The 23,614-nt window shown below is 39.1% G+C and overlaps 1 protein-coding gene across 6 annotated transcripts in view; it reads right to left on the bottom strand.

Annotated features, from left to right (window-relative positions):
* MID2 (midline 2) overlaps window positions 1-23,614 on the bottom strand; it is a 96,897-nt gene that overhangs the window by 71,060 nt on the left and 2,223 nt on the right. For all 6 annotated transcript variants that reach the window (XM_077988269.1, XM_015127967.3, XM_015127965.3 and 3 more), the window contains exon 2: window positions 9,478-10,193. In XM_077988269.1, the coding sequence (XP_077844395.1) occupies window positions 9,478-10,137 (660 nt within the window). In that variant the 5' untranslated portion in view covers window positions 10,138-10,193. The remainder of the gene's footprint in view (window positions 1-9,477; window positions 10,194-23,614) is intronic.

The following is a 23,614-nucleotide window of genomic DNA, read 5'->3' as shown; positions in this document are numbered from 1 at the left end:
TATGTGTTCCTCTTTTGTGGCCCAGAACTGAGACTCGCGGCTTCTATGAAGCCACCGAAAGCAAACATTATGGCTGAACACATAATTTGGGGTCTGGTTAGACTATGCGCCTTGAGTTACCATCACAAAATTATGGCAAATGGTTAGTTTGCTTTGCCCCCCTAGCAATTTGCAGAATGCCAGCACGTGTTAACAACACAGAGCTAGAACTGACAAGATGACTCTAATTTCAACCTTACTTCATTAATATGAAAATGCTTTGAAAAATAAATATTTGGCTAATGAAAACACCATCTGTTGATGGCTTTTTGCCACTGTTTTCTTACAATATGAGACATAATTTGAGGAAAACACCGAACATTTACTTACTCATTTCCTATTCATTTACAAGGAATTAAAGCCTCCTCTCAAATTGGAATTTATTCTTAATAATGAATATATGCAAAGGGAAGCAGAGAATTGAAGCGATTATGCAATCTAAGGAAGTCACTCTTTCCTTATCATGCCTAGCACTGACGAATCATTTAGAACAAAAAATTCTGGGCCACTCTAGGTTTGAATAATTTGATTGATTTGGCCAAGTAATTATCTTGTCTGTACTCTGGTTGAGTAAACAAAGAGGGTGTGTGTGTGTGTGTGTGTGTATGTGTGTGTCTAAAATCTCTTTATATAAAAGTAAACATGTCTCTTCGTTGTTGTTCAGTTTTGAAATATTGGTTTGTTTTGCTCTGCTCTTGTGCAATGTAGTTAAGGACTGGGCCAGGTTCTTTATTTCAAGCCCAGTTAGCGCAATTTTCTCAGGACAGTTGAACCGTGACAGCAAGAGAGTCAAAGTGGCCGGGCAGATCGGAATGGAGATATCTGCTGGTAGGAAACAGGACAGGAGTTTGGCAGCCAGGGGGCAGGATGAAGCTCCCATTTCCTGCTGCAAGAGGTTACCTCTGGGTCTTTGTGTGCTTCCCTTTTGTGGGTGTTACAGAAGCCATTTTAGTTTATGAAACTGTGAGACCTTCTTCACCTCCAGATGACTACATCATGCTAGCTCACACAAAATTGTACATGTGTCTAAATGGCCAAAGTAAGGGAAAGATTTGGCTGATTTGCATAACAGATTTTAAAAGGCCTCAGTTAGCTAAGTTGGCAATCTACACTGATTCCATTTTTACCCAAGTTTTACTTCATTTGTGTTGTATGGATTAGGCCTCTTTGTGCTCTCTTATTCCCTTCCCAAAGAGGAAAATGTTTTGCCATCTGAGAAAGCTGGGCACAGGCTATTCTTCTTCCAGACAGCATCCCATTAACAGAAATGGTTTCTTCAACTCTCTCAAATAATTGCTGGTTTTTTTTTTTTTTTTTTCACTTCTCTAGACACAGATTATTTCAGGTAACTTTCTCATTGGCTCCCTCAAGAAATCTAGCCATACATCAAAACACCACCTCTTTATTAAAGCGAGGTAGATTACCCCATTATGGCACAAACTGGACCATGATCTCCATTTGTCATACTCCATGAAGGCATATGTATTCACACATATATGAGCACACCTACACACATCAACCTGACACAATAAGTACTGAAGCCTAAAAGGCGGTGTAATCTGTATTAGTTCTATTGAAACATATCATTTCCATTGAAACATGGCACTGTCATAGAATGTCTGTATTCTCTCTTGCTATCTAAAAGGTACAAGGGAAATATTATCTAAACCTAGACAAGACCCTGACTGCTTTTATGTGGGAATTGAAACTTGGAGTGAGCATGGGAAGGGGAGAAGTGAAATAGGGCAGAAAGGCCAATTCACCCCAAACCTGAGTCTTCCTGATTGACAGAAGACAACTTCATCTTTAAAAATAATCTGAGCCAGTGGCCCCATTACTATTCTTTGACATGCTCTTTTTTGACATCCTGTCTATACACCGACATTTTCAGCTCTTCCAAAAGCCAGAAGCCAGAATCTTCACATGCTTTTAGGGTCACAGTCTGCTTTCTTTTTTTAACTGCTTGTCTTAAAATACTTACTTTGCTTTTGCTTCAGTCTGTCACTTTATATATCAATTACATATGGCCTCTCAACAACAGAACACGCCATCTGGTTCACAAACTGAAGCCCACACCCTTATGCCAAAATTTATTCTTCCCCCAAACATTTATTTGCTGTTGTATAGATAAAGGCTATGTTTCAGAATGAGATGGTGATATACTGGATGTATATCACATAGGTCTACTCTACTTAAGGTTTGTTAAGTAGAGGTTTGTTAAGGTTTGTTAACTACTTAAGTTTGTTAAGAATAACCTGACCCTCAAGCCAGGTGAAAGACTTGCCATCTTTTCAAAAGGCTCTGCGATCGTCCAGCCAAGACCCACACCTCCCCCATTCCCCTTGTCAGAAATGCTACCCAAACTTCCCCATATTCTTTTCTTTCCCCCATCTTCAGGTGCATAGCATGATTACATCTCTAGCTCAAATTCATACATTATTATTTGGACATTCTAAAAGCAAACCTGTACTAAAAACTTAAATCTAGTGTTTATTTTGATAACACTCAGACTAGTGAGCCAAAGTCAACTCTACTTTCCTGGAGGACTCAGGGTTATATTCCACTTGCACTATTCCTCTTCACTTCCTGCCTCTCATACACATCCCCCTCTTTCTCTTTCAACTGCTATTCCTTCATGCCTAATTTCTAGACCATGAGGGCTCTGCAAGACTCAATCCTTGACCCTTGCTCAGCTCACTACTGCGTGGCTCTATCATCATGCTGAGGATTCCCAAATCTATTTCTCCAGACCTAATCTTTCAGCCACTGGGAAAGCCTAAATTTTAACCCCTTTTGGGACACTTGCCCTTTCAGTTCTGAGAGATCCCCATGCTCTCTGTCTTCCAGATGTTTCAACAAACTCTTTTCTCCTGACTAGAGCACTCCCCTTCTCTGCCCCAACTCCTGTCCCCTAACAGGGCATTCGAAAACTCACCCAAATTCTATCTTGCTATTCCTCCTAAGCTCTGTAACAGCCCCTGTTCTTCCACTGTCATTGCACTTATCACACCATCACGTAACTGTGTCCTTAATTATCTGCCTCCCCACACTAACCTGAGAGCTTCATCAGGGCTGAGACTGTGCTTTCTTAATCACTGTAACCCTAACACCTATCCTGGTACCTGCCACCTAATAGATGTTCAAGAAATGTTTGATGAATGAATGATTGTTAAATGATCCACAATCACATCAAACTCAAATCTAAAGTCAGAGTATCCCAAAAAAAACTGCCATCCCTTCCTAATTTCATTTTTGTCCTCCTCAATACCACCATCCTTCAAGACATCTCCACCTCAAAAGTCCTTTTTAATTCATTCTCTTCATTGTGCATGATCACCATAGTCATTCACCAAGTTTGGTCAATTTTTTCTGCACGGACTATCTCCAGTTTGGCCCTTCTTCTCCAACAAATTCACTCATGATTCCCTGTTTTTGAGCTCAATGATATCCTTTCCCTGACCCCTCCACTGTGCTTCAGAGCATCCTGTGCAAACCTCTGTCATGGCACCTACCATACTGAATTGGAAATTCCCACTTGTCTATCTCCCCTACTAAGCTCAAAGTCGCTTTAGAACTGGGATTGTGCCTTATTTCCTGTGTCCCACCTCCTACCACAGTGGTCAAAGTGTTTAGTAAACGAAATGAATGTTCATTAATTGTTTGTTAAATGAATGAACGAATCCCTAGCCTAAATCCCTGATGCTACCGTTTAAGTTATTGTCAGTTCTACCTTCGTGTGAGACAAAGAATAAGGTATTACCTCATTATATCAACCTTTCATGAACTTGAAGGCCATTATCACATTTTTAAACCTCAATTCTTTGGGTTCAGTAATTCTTGTTTCCTTAATCTTTCCTCACCTATATTATATTTCTGTAATAGGCTTCTTTGCCCAATAATAACAGACAGGATTTCTATCCACCCAAGAACAATCTCTGGGTCAACATTTTGCAAATTGTTCTCCAACAAATGATTGTCACCTCCTTTCAAATATTGGTGAAGAGAAAACTTGAGTCAAAATAAATAACAGAAAAACAGAAACATAAGAGTACAGATAATAGGAGTATCTACTTGCTAAATTTGCTCTCAAACCAAAGAAACAATGGAAAACATCTTCCAACACAGGGTACTGTTAATAATAAATGAGTTAAGAGACAGAGAAATCAATATAAGTCTTGCAGAGAAAAGAATAGGGATTCAAATGAGTCTTAGTGCACAGTTTGAGTAGAGATGAAATGTATTTTATCCTCATACACACATGAAACATGTACAGATTTAGACATATTGTATGTGATGGGGAGCAAGTCTGGAACAGTTCAGAGACCACAGAGAAGGCAGATCTACAAGCAAGAATGATTTTATGAGCATGAGTTGAAGGCTGGCTTAGCTGCAAAACCTGTCAGATACTGTCCGCAACCCCATACAAACATGTTCACCACCATCACCACCAGATCTTAGAGAGCATAAATCTGGCCTCAAATGTTTCATTCTTATTATATTTAGCTACTGTGATTTAGTACCTGACTGAGAGTGAGAAACAACATTTTTCTTATCCCTCACCTATAGTAACCCACCCTGGCCTCCATTGAAAATTTTTCTTATCATGCATATGTTTGATCTGGCTCATTCATTAGATTGATCCTTAGCCTCAGGATGGGTTCTGCTGAGGCTCTAACTCTCCCTAGGGTGACAACAGAAAGTTTACCTTACACTCATGGCCCTCTCCTACCCAACTTATCAGAAGATTTACACACTCTCACATCTTCACGTGCAATGATACACATTTTATAGATATACTGTCATACACAGACACAGAGTCATTCTCAGCCACATATTTATGCAAGACTATACACACTCATATACAGCGATGCATACATGTGTATGCAAATATACTCTCAACTGAGTCTCTCAAAAATATATTTCACTTTCTTTCCCTTATATTTATACTTATACTGGTTGAGATATAGTCATACGCCCATTAGTACATTAGTTGAGAGGGTATCTGTCTTGGCAGACAGTAGTGAGTGTCAAGTGGGTGAGTAGATAAATGACTGGGAGAAGGTGGTGACTGAGTGAGAATGGGTGGGTAGATGACAGAGTAACTGCGTAGGAAGAAGGACAAGTAATCAACTGTGATAAGATTCTAGAATATTATATTTTCTAACCTTTTAACTCTCATTGTGGCTTTCCTTTGAACATCCTCCAAGTCTCATATCTCCCTTCTCTTTGTCTGGCAATCATTAGCTTTCTCTGTCTCAGTCTCGCTGAGAGAGAGAGAGAGAGAGAGAGAGAGACAGAGAGAGAGAGAGAGTGTGTGTGTGTGTGTTTTACTTTCCCATGATAAAAGGCTTACTACAGTGCCAGGTAATATTTTATAACAAGATCCCTGATATGTAAATGTAACTGCATTTAAGAATTATTTGTAGTAATGAATTTGTGGAAATGTAATGAGAAAAAGAAAAGGTGCTTGTTTATTCCTTTCAGGAAATTCCTCTATTCCCCCTGGTTTTCATCAGCTATATTTTTGGCAGGCTGTGGGCATGAAAATGTGAAGACATCACTCTCAAAGAGAATTATAATAATCACATCTGATTTATGCAGATGTCACCATAGTGTTAGGCAGTTGGAAAATCCAGTGATCAAAACGGATAGGCACTTAAAATTAAGGACATGCCATACTTTTGCTAGCACTCTGGTTTTGAACATTGTCAGTAGTTCACAGGAGATCTTTTTTCAGACTTTCAGGGTATATATAATGGCAAGACAGATTTATATCTTCTAAGATGAGATCCAAAGCAAGCTATAGACACCGGTATATTTCCTGCAAATCCATTATGAAAACTGAATTCATTTGGATTTCTTGATCAAATGCTATGTGTACTAGAAGCTAAGGAGAATACTAACAAAATAAAAGACATTATTTCTGACCTAAAGGAGATTATGACATAGCTGTGATGTTTTGGAGTGGTCTCATAGGGTTTGAATTATGCATTAAAGAATACATAGGATTTGTAAACAGGCCAAGAGAAGAACACTAGTGACAGTTAAGAATCAGAAAAGAGAATGGCATGTTTTGCAGTTAGGAGACTCGCCTGGGTAGATGAAGGTAGCATGTTTTAGAGGAGTAGAGGGGGAAATACATGAGCAGCACAAGAAAAAAGTTGTACGGGACTTACAATATTGAGTTGAAGTCTGTCAGCAACAGACAGTCACTGAAATTCGACCTCTTTTATGAAGCCAAAATTTATTAAAACAATAACAACAATCTTTTATAAGGATAGAAACTCATGTGATAATGAAAATTCTAAAATGTGAAGCTGTTTTATAGAAACACCCCATATATCATGAACTAAGATATATATTGGGACTAGTGAGTGAAAAGTGAGAGGTGGTGGAGAAAATAATTACTCTGATAGGACTTACTACTCTAATAACGGTCGTGAATAAAAATATTCTTTAAAATTGAATAATTAATTGAACTACTGGTAGCCTGCTGAAAGACATGTGTCCTGCATCTCAACCCTATTGGTAGACTGGACAACTAAGTAAGATCATGAAACTAAACTAAGTACCCCAAGCCCTCTAATCCACTTTGAGTACATGTTAAAAAGACAGGCTAGTTTCTGGTTATTCTGACTTTTCATCTATAACATAATGGTTTGTTTATTTTTTATTGAACAAATAAATATTAGAAGCCACTAATCCTAATCAGGGAGTTTTGTATATAAAAAGTAGTTACAAATATCAACAGTGAAGTTCCAGAACCAAAAAGTAAAAATAAACACTGTATCAGCTACTGGCTAGAAAGCCAACCTCCTAGATACAGGGGAAGAATGACAGTCTCCTACAGGACTCCTGTGCTTTTCTCAGGGCCAGGGCCAGGGCGAGGGGAATATACTCAGGCAGACTCCCCCATAGCTTCTGCCAGCCAACTTTCTCCCTTTCTCCTTGGGGAAGAATCAAGCAGACTAAGGGGGTAATCCTAAATGATTTTCCAATCTAAAATTAACCCAAAGAAGTGAGTATATGTGACACTAAAAGTCAGACTTCGTCTCTGCTTAACATGGAGAATTAATATTCTTTTACACTTGGCACCAAACCAAAGTGACCCCTCCACCCCCACAACACACACACACAAGCAGTACCTCTCTCACCCTCCCCAAAGTCCAAGATGTTTCAGACAACATAACGAACCACACGGTTGGGAATGATTCATATGTTTCCACTCTCCAACCAAAAATGAGCAAAAATAGTTTCCACTTAATTTATAATCAGAATTTTCTGCACATTTCCTAAAATATTAAAAGGGAACTATTCAAAATCTGGCTTTCTTTCTCCAAAAATTACTGATTAGTCACAGACTAAAATGTATTTTGGTAAAATATGTCCATGTTCCATCCATCCCTGGAGATGAGGGCTATAGCTTCATGATGCCAAATATCTAATCAATCATCCAATGTTTTCATGTTTTCGGATATTTTCAAATAGCTAGTTTTCTTTAATACAAGCTTACACTAGCCAGTCTTTTTGTTATCTCAACAGTGCATATGGGCACAGATTTTTCTGTTTGGAATATTTCTCAAGGCCAATGACTTATTATAGTCCCAACACCTGCAAATATTTGGCAGAGATAGTTCTGTCCTCTTCACATCCCCCACTCTTCCTATAACCCCGCTCCTATCTTTTGCCATTATGCAGCTGTAAGTTTATACAATCTGTCCCTTCCTTGATGTCATTAATCATTTATCTATGACCATGAAATGTACAGTTGCAGGAGCATAAAGTTAAGTTTCAAATCACATTTCATGGGGAAAACTTAGATCCAAAACAAAGTGGCAGCCGGCTACAGTACAAAGGATAGTTAACTCAATCTAGAGGCTGAGTTCCAGTTCTAGCTTTCCCATTACTAATCATTTCTTTGATTTTGACCAAGTCACTTAATCTATCAAGGTCTGTTTATATAACTTTAAAGTATAGTGCTTCGACTAGACCAAGTCAAAGGCCTAACATTTTATGAGTCTAAGAACTGAAGTCAACAAGATTATTCCCCTCTGCAGCCTTGATATGAATGAGAGTATAACCTTGAGTGAAATAAAAAAAATTGAATTTTGTACACATTTATACGTATCAGATATAAATAATAACCAAAAGAGGCACAAACCATAGTCACTGTGACTACTCTCAATATTATTCGCAGCACATTACAGGTCAAATATATCCTATTCTGAGTACTGCTACTCTCACCAACATTATACTTTTTACAGAAGTTACAGTAATTCATCCACAGTATGGCAGGAGGAAAATTTCCATTTCCTTCTTACCCTCCTTTTATCCTATCTGGGTCTTTCTTCTAGCTTGGCTTATGTACTCAGGTTCTATTTGGAGTGGTAATTTTACTATCCGTTTAAACATTTTATTTTTCTAGAATATCTTCTAAGTAGCTCCCTTCTTAAGAGAAATTATACCACATAGCAGACAAGCAATGGGAGTAAAACAATTTGCTGGATCATCAGTGTAAGGTAGGAGGGCTTTTTTAAATGGGCACTTAGACTTGTACATAAATATTATATGACACAACAACTTCAGAAAACCCTGTCCACTGAACACACATAAATGACTAGGAACTTGTAAGGCAGGAACTATAAACAAGTGCTTCAGTTTGTAGCCCATAATAGTGAGCACTGTCACAAAATTTGATAGTGGATTAAATATTTATTGCCTTCAGTTTAAATTGTTAGTTCAGACATTTAATTATCCCTCCCGATTTCGTGGTGTACTGAAATTTCTTCAGTTCTTTGTTTCGTTTTGTTTTGTTTTTAAAGACAGGCTTAGAATTAGCCCTGTGTTAAACACTTAATGGCAATTTGTAATGGCCAATGCCAAACTTCTGTTTCTTTAGTGCATTGAGTACACAAACACAAACATACGCTAATGTCCTCCACAAAAATCTCTCACCTACCTAGATACACTCAGACACCTCCACCCACCCACACCTACACAGAGACACACCCTGCCTTCCCATTACCATATACCTACATATGCAAATCGGCACGTATGCTAATTGTAGTACACCTACACAAGTACTCACATACTTAAAAGAAGAGGTGGAAAGATCATAGCAAAGATATATAATAAGCAATAATGTCACTGACAGAGGAGAGAGGGTGCTGTTTCCCTGGATGAACTACTGGTGTTGCAGGCCATGAGCTGACTCCCCAAAAGTTAGCCAGAAGTGTATGAATGCAAGCATGTTTATGCAACAGATGAGATAGGCTCCAGGGAGAGCTTGCAGGTGAGCAGGTTACTCCTCATGAAAACAACTTAAAGTTAATTCACTAGTCATATAGGAAAAGTCACCCATTTTATTAGAGAACTTGCTAACTGCATAACTCTATTATGAGACAAAGTTGTGTAAGAGATGTTCCCCAGATCCCTTACCTTAAGTTTCTCAAATCGATCATTCAGGGATGCGACCTGATGGTCTCGGTGACGACCCACCAGTTTGCATAAGGCACAGATCAATTGGTCATCAGATACACAGTACATGTTCACTTTCTCATTCTCGTGGTCCAGGCAGGTGATCCCTCGAAGATGTGTGTCTGGCACTGGTTCCACCAGGCGATGGCTGGTGAAAGGTTTCTTGTTCGGGTGCGTGGCCCGCAGGCAACGGTCACAGTAGGAGACCTCACAGGTGATGCATGTTTTTACTGCATCCCTTGGCGGGTCCTGCTCACAGAATTGGCAAGCAATTCGCTCACTAGACATGGCGGTGCTGGGCCTGTAAGTCCTTTCCCGGCGGCTCTCACTAGGGGAATTGGGCCCACTGACTGAAGCCTTCTGGAAGCGATCAATAATGTTCTGCAGAGTCACATTCCTCTTGAGGCCATCCAGGCCCCGGTGGTTCAGCGAGATAACATACCTGCAGGTAGGACACTGGAAAGCAGTAATGGGTTCAATGGATTCACCAGAGCTGCAGCTTGAGACCAAAATGCGATGGGCACAGCTGAAGCAGAGGCTATGAGCACAAGGGAGCAGAAGTGGGTCTTCAAACAACTCTAGGCAGATTGGACAGGTCAATTCAGACTCCAGTGTTTCCATCTTTAGTGAAAATAATCCTCCTGAGGCATTAAGAACCACGGAGGCTGGGCTTTCACCTGCAAGGAATACAAAGCAAGAATCATTAAGCATTTCCAAAGGAAAATGGATATAACATAATTATACACTAACCAATGGGCGTGTTTACGTGCTGGATTCCCCAGGGATGCTTAAGCAATAGAAAAGCAATTTGGGAATTAATCAGGAAGACTTTCCCCCCCTTCAAACCTTGTTTTAGACAAATGCCTATGTTTATTTTCATGCACAAAGAGATAAAACCAAATGGCTACCTCTGAATCCTGATAGACGGATTAACATTACCATTCCAGCTTACAATATTTGAATGGATCATTCTCTCACATATTCTCCACTGACATTTCTTTTCCCAGACTAAGATGAGGCTGAGACCCTGCAAAATTCCCAATCTCTATTCTCCAGTATTGTTCTCTATTTCACTTTAAGGTAAACTGTAGGGCTGCTTCTATGTGACATCCAGTGTAAGGAAAACAATGCCATATTTTAAAGTAACTCTGTACTTCCTGAAATGATTCCATTCTGAGAGTCTGCATAAAAAAGAGAAAGCTTTAGAAAAATGTAGCTCTTGGTGCAGGATAATAAATTTTTCCTCAGAGTGTGAACTTAAATTACTTCTTATTATCACACATGGAAATTTCTGTTCCATCCCATTCCTAGTAAACTGAGTTAGTTGAGACAAAAGATGATAGTTTTCACTTTCATCTTCTTCCCTCACCTTCAGAAACCCCTTCATTTCATCAAACTGAATGGGGAATGATTTCAAACTTTTCAACTTACTCAGTAATCATTGCTGATCAATAATAAAGTCATATTGCCTTGTGGCTTCAATTTGGTTTTATTACTAAACACCTGCTGAACTAGCACAAGCCTGCTATGAAGATCACCTCCCATTTGTCTTTTCATACTTTCTAAAACATAACGGGATGCAAATCAATATCTAGATAGAAATTAGCAAAGTGCCAGAAATTTTCAGATCTGGTAACCTTCAATTAAGTGAGCATCACTGAGTAAAAGAGGTCACCCGGCCGGGAACGGTGGCTCACGCCTGTAATCCCAGCACTTTGGGAGCCTAAGGTGGGTGGATTCTGAGGTCAGGAGGTCCAGACCATCTTGGCCAATATGGTGAAACCCCGTCTCTACTAAAATTACAAAAATTAGCTGGGCATGGTGGCGCTTGTCTGTAGTCCCAGCTACTCGGGAGGCTGAGGCAGAAGAATCGCTTGAACCCGGGAGGCGGAGGTTACAGTGAGCTGAGATCATGCCACTGCACTCTAGCCTGGGTGACAGAGCAAGACTGCATCAGAAAAAAAAAAAAAAAAAGCCACCCAACTGACAAGAAACCAACCTCTTGGTAAATCTATCTATTTTTCCACAGGAATTTCTGTGCTCAACACACAGGTACCTAATTCTTAATTGCCTTGAGTCTTCCATTAATTAAAATACACACATAAATATTCTAAGTTGGCTTTAACTAAGGAAAAATATAAAACATATCTTATTGACTGAAAATGTTAATCCTATGTATAGGAAAGAAAAAGGGCTTTGTTGTTGTTGTTGTTGTTGTTGTTGTTGTTTTTAGACAAAATGTCCCTCTGTCATTCAGAGTGGAGTGCAGTGGTACAATCTTGGCTACCTGCAACGTCTGCCTCCTGGGCTCAAGCGATCCTCCTTTCCTGGAACTCCAGGTGTATGCCACCAAGTCCAGCTAATTTTTATTTATATTTTTTGTAGAGACGTGGTTTTGCCGTGTTGCTCAGGCTGATCTCGAACTCCTGGGCTCAAGCGATCCGCCCACCACAGCCTCCCAAAGTGCTGGGAATACAGGAGTGAGCCACAGCGCTGAGCCCAAGAAAAGCATTGTTTGCTTTTGAGTAGCTTTTGTTCATCATCTCGTCATCATTGGAGACTCTCATCATGGCTTGAAAATTTCACGCTGCCATTGATACTTGTTCAGATATTGTCATTTGTTAGTCATATCTGTATACTTCACAGGATACATAAATACTGAGTACAATTATACTTTATGCCTAAGTACAATAGATGTACACCTAAAAGCTGTTTCTAAATCAAACCTTTTAAATGCACTGAACTAACTACTTATTTAATGAAAATCTATATGAAATGGGGTTATAAAAGTGAAGAATCTTTTTGTAAATCAGTCACTCTCAGTTGGTTTAGTAGGTTCAGATGTTTGTACAGACACTTTTTTTTAAGTGAAACATGGCATTTTTCTTTTAGAATTTACAGGTGCTTGAAAGTTGTTGGCCAGTATTTTGTAGCTTATAACATCTATCAATGTTCACCTACACAGATGAAAAAGTAAACAATTAAAATGTACATACGTCATTGAATCTTAGAATTGGAAGAGACTTTTGAGAGATGAAGATTCCAACTTCCACTGACAGCAGGAATATTGCCTTAGAGAGCTCCATTTGATATATGATTCAGATTCTCAAATTCAACATATCTATAAATGAACTTGTTGTGCTCCTCCTCACCTCCACAAAACAAAACAAACAAAAAAACACCTGCTGCTCTTCTGATTTTCCCTGTCTCGTGAATATCACCATTCAAGCCTGGAAATCTAAGAGATCTCTCATCGACATGTTTGTATCACCTTAACCACTGGTGGCTTCCAGAACATTCTGTTTTATTTCACTTACATAGCTGTATCTCCAGCTAACTCTTCCTTCTCCTTGAGGGTATCAACTATTTTATATTTTCATTCACAGCACAAGTTTGTGTTTCACACAAACTGTATTCAATAATTGTTAATGAAGTATCACTTAAACTAGGAGTAAGAAGGGGCCTAGCATTCATTGAGCATCTCCTGTATTCTGAGTACTATGTTAAGCACTTTACACATTATTTCACTAATTCTTTCAGGAAACTTGTGAGGAAGTTACTATTACTGTATCCACCTTACAGTTAGGAAACTGGGGCTTAGAGTCATTAAATAAATTAACCAAGAATATACATACCCAGAGCACAGGTCAGTGTAATGCCAACGCCTGTGCTCTTTCCCTACACCTTTATTTCAATCAGCTCACCTCCTTCACTGAGGTTTATCTTGGCTATTTACAAGACAGTTTTTAAACAGCATGTTTCTACTTCTATTTTTATCTCTCTCTGTCTCTCTGACTTTCTCTGAATCTGCCTATTTCATTCTGAGTCCCTTCCAGAATCATATCTCTGTCTTCTAGGCCCATCTCCACCTCACACTGCACTTCTATTACTATGTCTTCTAGAACTCTATGCCTGCATTCCTCAATGTCTGTGTTGGAAACTACCTGGGTGGGTCAGAAGTATTGCTGAAAGCCATGTCTATGTGTGTTGAAACCTATGTAAAAACAATTGGAGTACCACAGCTTTCCTAAGGCTTAAGAGGGTGCCATATAAATTGTCCTGTACATAGGAAAAGCTCTTAAATTTTGCTTGGAAATCTAAAATTTGTTTCCAAGTCAGTGTGACACTTGAACCTCACCATGAAATTAAGCTTGGGAAAGCATACTATGGGTCAGGATTGCTTTGGGTAAGGTCAAAATAGGATTTATTAACTGGGGACTTCTGAACTTCCTAGAACTGTTTGCAGAATGTGGTTTGTATGTCATATATGCATTTTTCCTGGGGAGAGGATTGCCCATAGCTTTCAAAAGATTCTCAAGAGTCTTTGAAAGAAAAAAAGCCAATCATTAGTACTCTAAAATAACCTACCTTATTTCAGCTCTGTAAAGAACATTATAAGATAGTTACTGCCTCTTGCTTATTTCAGCTTTTCTATAATGTTTCAAATGTTTGATTTTTGATTATCATATATTAACTGTTTTAGCCAATTTTCGGGAACCAAATACTTTTATCAACTTCTTCAGATATGTTCAATCATCTTTCATTTATGAGGCTTTCTTTTTCTGGGTACTCCTAATATTTTAGAATCCTTTCAATTATCCCCAATTTTCCCTATCTTTCTGGTTATCTAAGAACTTTAACAATACCCTTTTTTTTTTTTTTTTTTTTTAATTTATTTATTATTATTATACTTTAAGTTGTAGGGTACATGTGCATAACGTGCAGGTTTGTTACATATGTATACTTGTGCCTTGTTGGTGTGCTGCACCCATCAACTCGTCATTTACATCAGGTATAACTCCCAATGCAATCCCTCCCCCCTCCCCCCTCCCCCCTCCCCCCTCCCCATGATAGGCCCCAGTGTGTGATGTTCCCCTTCCTGAGTCCGAGTGATCTCATTGTTCAGTTCCCACCTATGAGTGAGAACATGCGGTGTTTGGTTTTCTGTTCTTGTGATAGTTTGCTAAGAATGATGGTTTCCAGCTGCATCCATGTCCCTACAAAGGACACAAACTCATCCTTTTTGATGGCTGCATAGTATTCAGAAATGCAAATCAAAACCACAGTGAGATACCACCTCACACCAGTTAGAATGGCGATCATTAAAAAGTCAGGAAACAACAATACCCTTTATGTGCATTGTCTCATTTACTTTTCACAACAACTCTCTAAAAGGTAGCTACTATCATTATTTAAAAAAAAAAAAAAAAAAAAACGTAGGCTGGGTGCCGCGGCTTACGCCTATAATCCCAGTACTTTGAGGGCCGAGGCAGGCGGATCACAAGGCCAGGAGATCGAGACCATCCTGGCCAACATGGTGAAACCCCATTTCTACTGAAATACAAAAAATTAGCAGGGCGTAGTGGCGTGCGCCTGTAGTGCCAGCTATTCGGAAGGCTGAGGCAAGGGAATCCCTTGGACCCAGGAGGCAGAGAGGTTGCTTGAGCCGAGATCGTGTCATTGCACTCCAGCCGGGTGACAGAGCAAGGCTCCATCTCAAAAAAAAAAAAAAAAAAAAAAATTAATTAAAAAAAATAACCTGTACAAGGTCACACTTGTTTCTAAGTGGCTAAACTAAGAGTCAAACTTAGGACAAAACTTTAAAAATAAACCTATATATATCTATGGTCAACTGATTTTCAACAAGGGTTCCAAGACCATTCGATGGAGAAAGAATACTCTTTTCAACAAATGGTGCTTGGACAACTGAATATCCACATGCAAAAGGATGAAGTTGGAGTTCTACCTCATATCATTTATAAAAATTAACTCACAACAGATCAATGATCTAAATGTAAGAGCTGAAGCTATAAAACTCTTGGAAGGAAAGACAGGCATAAATCTTTGTGAACTTAGGTTAGGCAGGCAACAGTTTCTCAGATGACATCAAAAGCACAAGCAACCAAAGAAAATATACATAAATAGTACTTCATCGAAATTTAAAATTTGAGTGCTGCAAATAGCACCATCAATGAAGTAAAAAAACAACCCGCAGACTAGGCAAAAATATTTGCAAATCATATTAATATATCTGATATAGGTCTAGTCTCTAGAAATGTACTCTTACAACTCAACAATAAAAAAGGTAAGTAACTCAATTTAAAAGTGGGCGAAGGATTTCAATAGATTTTTTCCAAAGAAGATATACAAATGGCCAATAATCAAATGAAAAGGTGCTCAACATAATTAGCCAGTAGGAAAGTGCAAATCAAAATCATATTGAGATACTTACTTCACACTAAGAAGGCTATAATATAATAAAACAAAACAAACAAAAAGTGGAAAACAGCACGTCAGCCAGGATTTGGAGAAGTTAGACCCCTCATACATTGCGAGTGGAAATTAAATAATGGTGCAGCTGCTTTTGGGAAATAGTTCGACAGTTCCTCAAAAGGCTAAATATAGAGTTGCCATACAATTCCACTCCTAGGTATATACCCAAAAGAATGGAAAATGTGTTCACTCAAAAACTTGTACACAAATGTTCATAGCAGCAGTCTTCATAGTAGCCAAAAGGGAAAAGCCCAAATGTCCATCAACTGATGAAATGATAAACACAATGGAATATTACTTGGCTATAAAAAGGGAATGAAGTTCTGATACATACTTCAACATGGATGATCTTTGAAAACAGTAAGTAAAAGAAGCCAGTCACAAAAGGCTCCTTTTGTGTATGATTCTTTTTTTATGAAATATCCAGAATAGGCAAACCCATAGGAACAGAAAGTGGATTAACAGTTGCCAGGAGCAGGGCAGGGGAGGATGGGGGATGAGGAGTGATTGCTAACAAATGTGGAGTTTCTTTTTGGGATGATGAAAAGGTTCTAAAATTAGGTAGTGATGATGGTTGCACAACTTTCTGAAGATACCAAAAATCACTGAATTGTATACTTTAAAATAGTGAATATTATGGCATGTGAATTACATCTCAATTTTTTAAAGAAGAGATTCAATCCCACGTGTGTCTGATTCGAGGGTGTAAACTGTAAATCATTATACTATACTACCAGCTGTGTGATTATGTAGTATTTATAAGCTCTATTGGATTGCTTGTTCCTTTCAATTGTTTTTCTAGGTCAATGATTCCCTGTCTAGGTTTTGCAATACCCTGGGATACCTCTAGTGATCAATGAGTGTCACAAAATTCTCAGCTCCCAATTTTTATTCACTTTAAGAAGTATATAAGTGACTCCTGAAAAACATTTGACTCCTATTATCATGAAATACTTTTAGCAGGAGGAAGTGGCATGACAAAAATTAAACAATGGCAAACTGTTGCAATTTCAAAAAGTTTGTGAATCACTAATCTATACAGGGTTAGAGAGTATGCTAAGGATGAAGACAGGATGTGAATCTGATAGGGTGCGACTCAATGACAGGTAATCTTGAAAGTTTTTACGATTTGTCATAAAAATGCATTGATGAAATGCCTGAGAGGGCAGAACCAATTGCCATATTAAGAAACAAATGTGCACATACACACACCCTGATTCGTTCCTTTCCAAACCATTTAGTTACTGCCATATATAGTCAGATATGTATGTTTAATTGTTTCTGTATGGCTTTTCTTTACCTTGCACCTTACTACAGGGTGAAACCTCTGAAAAAAGAAGTCAATGAGCATCAATTAGAAGAAGGTATCAATGGGCTGTGTAACTGGGTAGAAATACAAAAGGAGTTTTGATGAAGGTGATTAAGATAAAAAATAATGGGTCTGGCGTGGTGACTCACACCTTTAGTCCCAGCACTTTGGGAGGCAGAGGCAGGCAGATTGCTTGAGCCTAGGAATTTGAGACTAGCCTGGGCAACACAGCAAGACCCCATATCTACAAAATATACAAAAATTAGCAGGGTGTGGTGGCATGCGCCCATAGTCCCAGCTACTTGATAGGCTGAGGTGGGAAGATCACTTGAGCCCAGCAGGTCGAAGCTGCAGTGAGCCATATTTGTGCCACTGTGTTCCATCCTGGGTGACAGAGTGAGACTTTGTCTCAAAATAAATAAAAATAAAAAATAAGTTAAAAAAACAAAATTTTTTAAAAAGATAAAAATAATGCATCCTACGCTTATGAAATAAAAGACTGATTTCAGCATTGTCCTCCAAATCTAGCCTTTAGCTAACTCTGATCAAGAGAGAAGTCGTGATCTGTACTTTGCATAATTCTATTATTTCAAATGTTACTTGAGCATAATTAAATGCCCACTTAATTAACAATTATTATTCAATCTAGTTTTTTTTTCTTCCAAGTCTGCAAAGCATGAATCTGAGCTCTCACTACCTTCCTGAGGAGTTATAGTATCCACTTCACAGAAAATCCATGAGTGTGAAGCCAAGCCTGATCTCTGGGCTGTAGATTGAGAATTGAGCTGAGCTGTAGGGTTTTTTTAATTAATATAAAATAAACATTCTTCAGGATATTAAAATTAATATCCCATGAGTTCTTCCTTAAAGTATTAGAAACTGTCTCCCTGCCTTGGGGGAATGAGCAAATGAGTCCTGGCCTAGTCTGATGTTTCCTCAACTGTAAAATGTTCAAGCTAAACTAGAATCACCAGATGATCTCTTTAAGATGCTTTCTAGCTCTGACATCCTATTATTATAGAGCTCTTGCTATCTGTTACCACATAAAAAGACACCTTGGATTATTGTAAACTAGCTCCTAAAAACACAACTTTTATTTATTAGTGTGACTAGGAAGGCTAACAAGTGATGGACATCATAGCCACAGGAGCTGGAAATAAACAAAATGCATTACCAAGGTGCTCAAAGTACAGTAGTTTTGTCTGTTGTACCTCAAAAAAGATATAATGGATGTTCCAGAGGACAACTAAAGGGAAGGAGAGTCCCATGGGAATATAAACTAATGAGAACATATTTGGGGACTGAAAAAGAAACCAAATCCAAATCCCAGAACACCATGATTAGAAAAGAACTCCTTGAAGCTCAAAGCAGATCATTTTGGAACACAAAAGGCAGCCAATGCATCAAATTCACGCTCTATAGGATAAGAACTGAAAATAGAAACCTAGACGAAAGAGGCTAGGTGGCCAGTAATAATAATCAATAATAGTCACCTTACATTTGTATATCATTTTACACTTTTCAAATTATTTCAAAGCCATTATCTCATTTGACTCTCATAATAGAACCTGGTTGTAGTCCTGGATCTAAACCAAATTAGCTGAGCAATCCTAGGTACATTTAAACTCTTTGGGTCCCAGTTTTTTCATCTATCAAATGAAAAATACCTGCCCTGCCCATCTCACGGGCTATTGTGAGGATCAGATGAGGATAAAATAAAAGTATTAGTTTACTTTACAAATACAGGTATTCTCATCATACATTCATAGATTATAGATACAAAGCAAATTATTAAGAAAAGCCAAAAATGTTTGGAAATTCATCCCAAACACATGGTTGACATAATGGCAGACAATCACACTCCTCCACAAGACTTCTGGAAGATCATGGGACTGATCGTGGTATTTGTTATGCTCATGTCTTCCCTTTTAGACTGGGATCCCCACCCCTCTCCAAGTGAAGGGCTATCTCTCTTCTTTTCTCTTAAGCTTTCATCCTGCACAGGGGTAACTCAGAACTGGAGGCTGATTACCGACCGGCAGACAGCACCAGAGCCAGTTCCTGTCTAATAGGTTATTAAAGCCTACTTAATACTTTATAGTACATGGAATTAATGTATGTTATTTTCAATAATTAGTTTTTAAATCCAAATGTTGAGTGTTTTATACAAAATAGTCATCATATAAACATTAAAATGAGTATCAAAATAGCAGAACTAGAAATCCTAGAGCTGCTACAAACACAAAAGGTTAATCCAAGTAACCAACAAACAGATTTGCCAAGGTAACACATGAAAATTGACAGGAATCCTAAACACAATTCATGACACCTTTATCTTAATGCAGATTACACTAGCAGTTGCAGGGTTGAGGAAAAAATGGAGAACAAACTTAATTTACCTGTGACTGCTGGTACAGCTTTCCATCTCCTCTAGGATTGCTTTTCCTAACCTCTGTTACCTAACGAAATATTTGTAAGTTTTTAAATGTTCAGTGGTTCACCTGGACAGGCAGTCATCTGCACAATAAAATTGGCAATATATGTATGTAGGACATGTTATTGAATGTTAGGCTGAGAGGATCCCAAGTTCAGGTCAGAAACAAGGGACAGAGAACAGAGGCCTATTTGAAATCAAGCTTCTACTTCCCTGGGAACCACATGGATCCTAGCAACACTGAACAAAGGGCTATAGACAAAGTGATCAAGGATCTGGACTGTAAACCATTTTTCTATCTCTGTGCTGTATATATTAAGACACTTCACTGTCATGAATTAGTATTGTCTGCCATGCCCATACATTATGCTCCTATCCAGGAAAATTGGAAATACTGGGATTTCATGTTTCAGGATGATTTCAGATTGTATGATGGGTTTGTTATCAGATTGTCTGGTCTCTGTAAGACGATGATCCAGAGACTGAGGATGCTGTCCATCAACCAGCGGAGTCTGACCTAAGGGAAAGAAGCTGAGACAATGCCCAAGGTCAGGCAGCCAGAGCTCTGCAGGGAGACCAGAACCCAAGTAGGATAACGCTTACAAATGATACTTTGCCAACCCACTTAGGCTGAACCAGCATCCTAGAGTGTATTCAGGTGAATCCCACAAGGAAAAGGAAATAATGGGATACTGGCACATTACTCAAAATCCTTCTGCCACCCACACTTTAAACATCTTATACTATCTAGTATTCTTAGTAATTTATAGAATTTCTAAAAGAAAACTCAGCATCTGGGAGATTCATCATCAAAAGGATTATATCTGCCTATGGTCATAAAGAAGGGGAAGACAGAAAGAGAGAAACAAATAGAAACAGCCACAGACTACCTAAGCCCACAGAAAACTCTTAGCAGAGTTTTAATACATGAAAGTGGAGAAAGGAACATATTTAATATATTGATCCATGGATGAGAAGGTAAATAAAAAGTAGATTAGCCATCTGCACAAGAAGATAATTACAGCTGGAATTTCTTGTCTCAACACCACCCATCTGGTCTTCTCACTTGCTAGTATGACCCAACACACTGGTTGAGAAACACTTTTCTAGTCTCTTCTGTAGACTGCTTAGTGATGAACACAATATTTTTTGAGAGACCTGAAGTACAGATGTTAGTGCAACACCATCTTGGTACCAAAATTTCATTCATCAAAATGTAAATAATTTTGAATTATCCAACACTGTTGTATATCCAGTATCAACATGCTACATCTCATATTTTGATGATGCAATGTTCTAAGTCAAGACACCCAGCTTAATGAGTAAGGAGTACTTCATGAACACAGAGCTTCATTCTCACCTTTGTGCCAAAGAGAGGACAAAAATTTAATGCTAAATGGAAACGGAGCACCCCCTGGCCTCTATTAGCAGCCAAGCCCCATAGCCCAACAGCAAGGATATTATCAAGATTCATGAAGATTGAATAACAGACACACACAAGACCAAGCAGGTACTTCCAAGAGCAGCCATTTGGGACATATTCTGTGCCCACAGCTCTGTCTTCACCCTTTTAAGAGCTCTATGTCCCTGTTCCAAAAGACAGAGCTTGAGTTCTATGGGATAGAATGAGAAGACAACATTCTTTCCTCTTCTCCAAGCCAATGGAGTTTGCTGAGTGATGAAGACAGACATACTCCTTGTGTAGTTCCCTTGTCAATTATTGTGGTGTCAGCAGATTTTATGGGAGAAAGGATGAAGGAATGGACAGGCTCACTACTCAGAGCAATATTTGGATGCAATTGTGAGACTCCACTGGCACTACTTTAGGATCTGCAAGTTGAAGCAAGTTGCCCTGCTCTTAGGTAAGGGATTAACTAAATCAATTTTATCTAAATCAATTTGCACCGTTCAGATAATATGTTCATAAAGCAACCAAGTCACTCTGATTTACAGGAGTACTTCCCAGAGGTGGCCTTGCAAGGTACAACATGCCAGATGAGAATTCTAGTAGTCATGAAAACAAATAAGAGGGACACGACCACCCTTTCATGTCCCTAGCCTCTACCCATGTCCTGCACAGCCCCTCCGTGACCTAATCCTGGAGCTGCAAGTATGGAGTTTGGCCTGGAACAGGCAGGAGGCCAAAATACTGGGCTAAATCTGGGGCCTCAGCCCAATCAGCAGAGGTCCTCTGCAGATTATAGGTGCTTAATATTGTTGACTCTGCTACTAGGTGATAATTATGCTTATATAGCCATTCCCCAAATTATTTATGCCACTTTTCATTAGAAACTAACAAACTGCCCTCATATAGGCTAAAAATGGGTGAGGTTATGTCTTCAAATTAGTCTGACTCAGATTGTTAGGTTAGAGTGCATTAGATATGATTCAAGCCCCAACTTAAATGGTCATTATTACTCTGTATGCCTAGTTGTATGTATGTTTTCATTCAGTTGAACATGTATTGGAGACAAAACAGATTTAGGACCTAAGTACAATGATAAGATTTGACTCTGGGGGTGGGAGGCTAATAATGCTAAAGTAAGATTTTCAGTAAGCTAAGATTCCTACTTACACCCAGTCAATCCACTAACTCAGTAAAAGGTAAAGGAAGTGCTTTCTTTGAAAAGTATAATGTTGGCCGGCTGTGGTGGTTCGCACCTGTAATCCCAACACTTGGCTTTGGCAGGTGGATCCCTTAAGCTCAGGAGTTTGAGACCAGACTGGGAAACATGGTGAATCCTGTCTCTACAAAAAATTCAAAAATTAGCTAGGTGTGATGGTGTGTGCCTATAGTCCCAGCTACTAGGGAAGCTGAGATAGGAGGATTGCTTGAGCCAGAGAAGTCAAGACTGCAGCAAGCCATGATCACGCCACTGCACTCCAGCCTGGGTGACACAGCGAGACTTCATCTCAAAGGGGAAAAAAAATTATAATGCTGAGGGTTTACAGAACCCTTTCATCTTCAAAGGACCAAGTCAAGACTAACAATACCCAGTACACAATATTATAGCTTTTACACAAGTGCACCAACTAAGAAAGAAAAGTCATAGGAATGTCCTAAAGCCATAAGCCAATGTAACATCAGATTTGGGATGAACTCTGATCTTCTTGACTCCTGGACCTGTGTTTTAACCACTGCATTAGCTATTCTTGCATTGCCTTAAAGAAATACCTGAAACTGGGTAGTTTATAAATAAAAGAGGTAGGCTGGGCATTGTGGCTCTTGCCTATAATCCCAGCACTTGGTGAGGCCCTCAGATCGCTTGACCTCAGGAGTTCGAGACCAGCCTGAGCAATATGTCAAAACCCCATCTCTACAAAAAATACAAAAATTAGCTGGGTGTGGTGGCATGCACCTGTGGTCCCAACTACTCAAGATGCTGAGATAGAAGGATTGCTTAAGCCCGAGGCAAGACCCTTTCTCAAAAAAAAAAAAAAAAACAGAAAAGAAAAGAAAAAAAAGAAAAGAGGTTTAATTGGGTCACAGTTCTGCAGGCTGTACAGGAAGTGTGATGCCAGCATCTGCTTCTGAGGAGGACTCAGGAAGCTTACAATCATGGAGGGAGGCAAATGGGGAGCAGGAGATTCTCACATGGTGTGAGCAGAAGCAAGGGAGAAAGAGAGCTGGGGGGAAGTGCCGCACGCTTTTAAACAACCAGATCTCAGGAGAGATTACTCACTATCACAAGGACTCACAGTCAACCAAGGTGGTGGTGCTAAACCATTCATGAGAAATCTGCCCTCATGATCCAGTCACCTCCCATCAGGCCCCACCTCAACACTGGGGATTACATTTGTACATAAGATTTGGGCAGGGATAAATATCCAAACTTTATCAAACACATGAATCAAGTTGTGAGGAGCAATCAGGAGAAATCTAATTCACATTATATACCCATGTTAAGTTCATTGATTGGGCAGGAATATATAAAAATAGCAAAGACAGTTTCTCCCTCAGTACAGTCATGAGAGGAGACAGACAGGGGGATGTGAGTGTCGGGGGGGTGGGGAGGGGGAAGCTAACCATCTGGGGTAGAATGAAACCACTCCCCAAACAGAAGAAAAGTAGGGGAGGAGAA

The sequence above is a fragment of the Macaca mulatta genome, chromosome X, assembly GCF_049350105.2.
Source record: "Macaca mulatta isolate MMU2019108-1 chromosome X, T2T-MMU8v2.0, whole genome shotgun sequence".
NCBI lineage: Eukaryota > Metazoa > Chordata > Mammalia > Primates > Cercopithecidae > Macaca > Macaca mulatta.
Note: the sequence above shows the minus strand (reverse complement) of the source record. Positions and strands in the feature narration are given on the sequence as shown.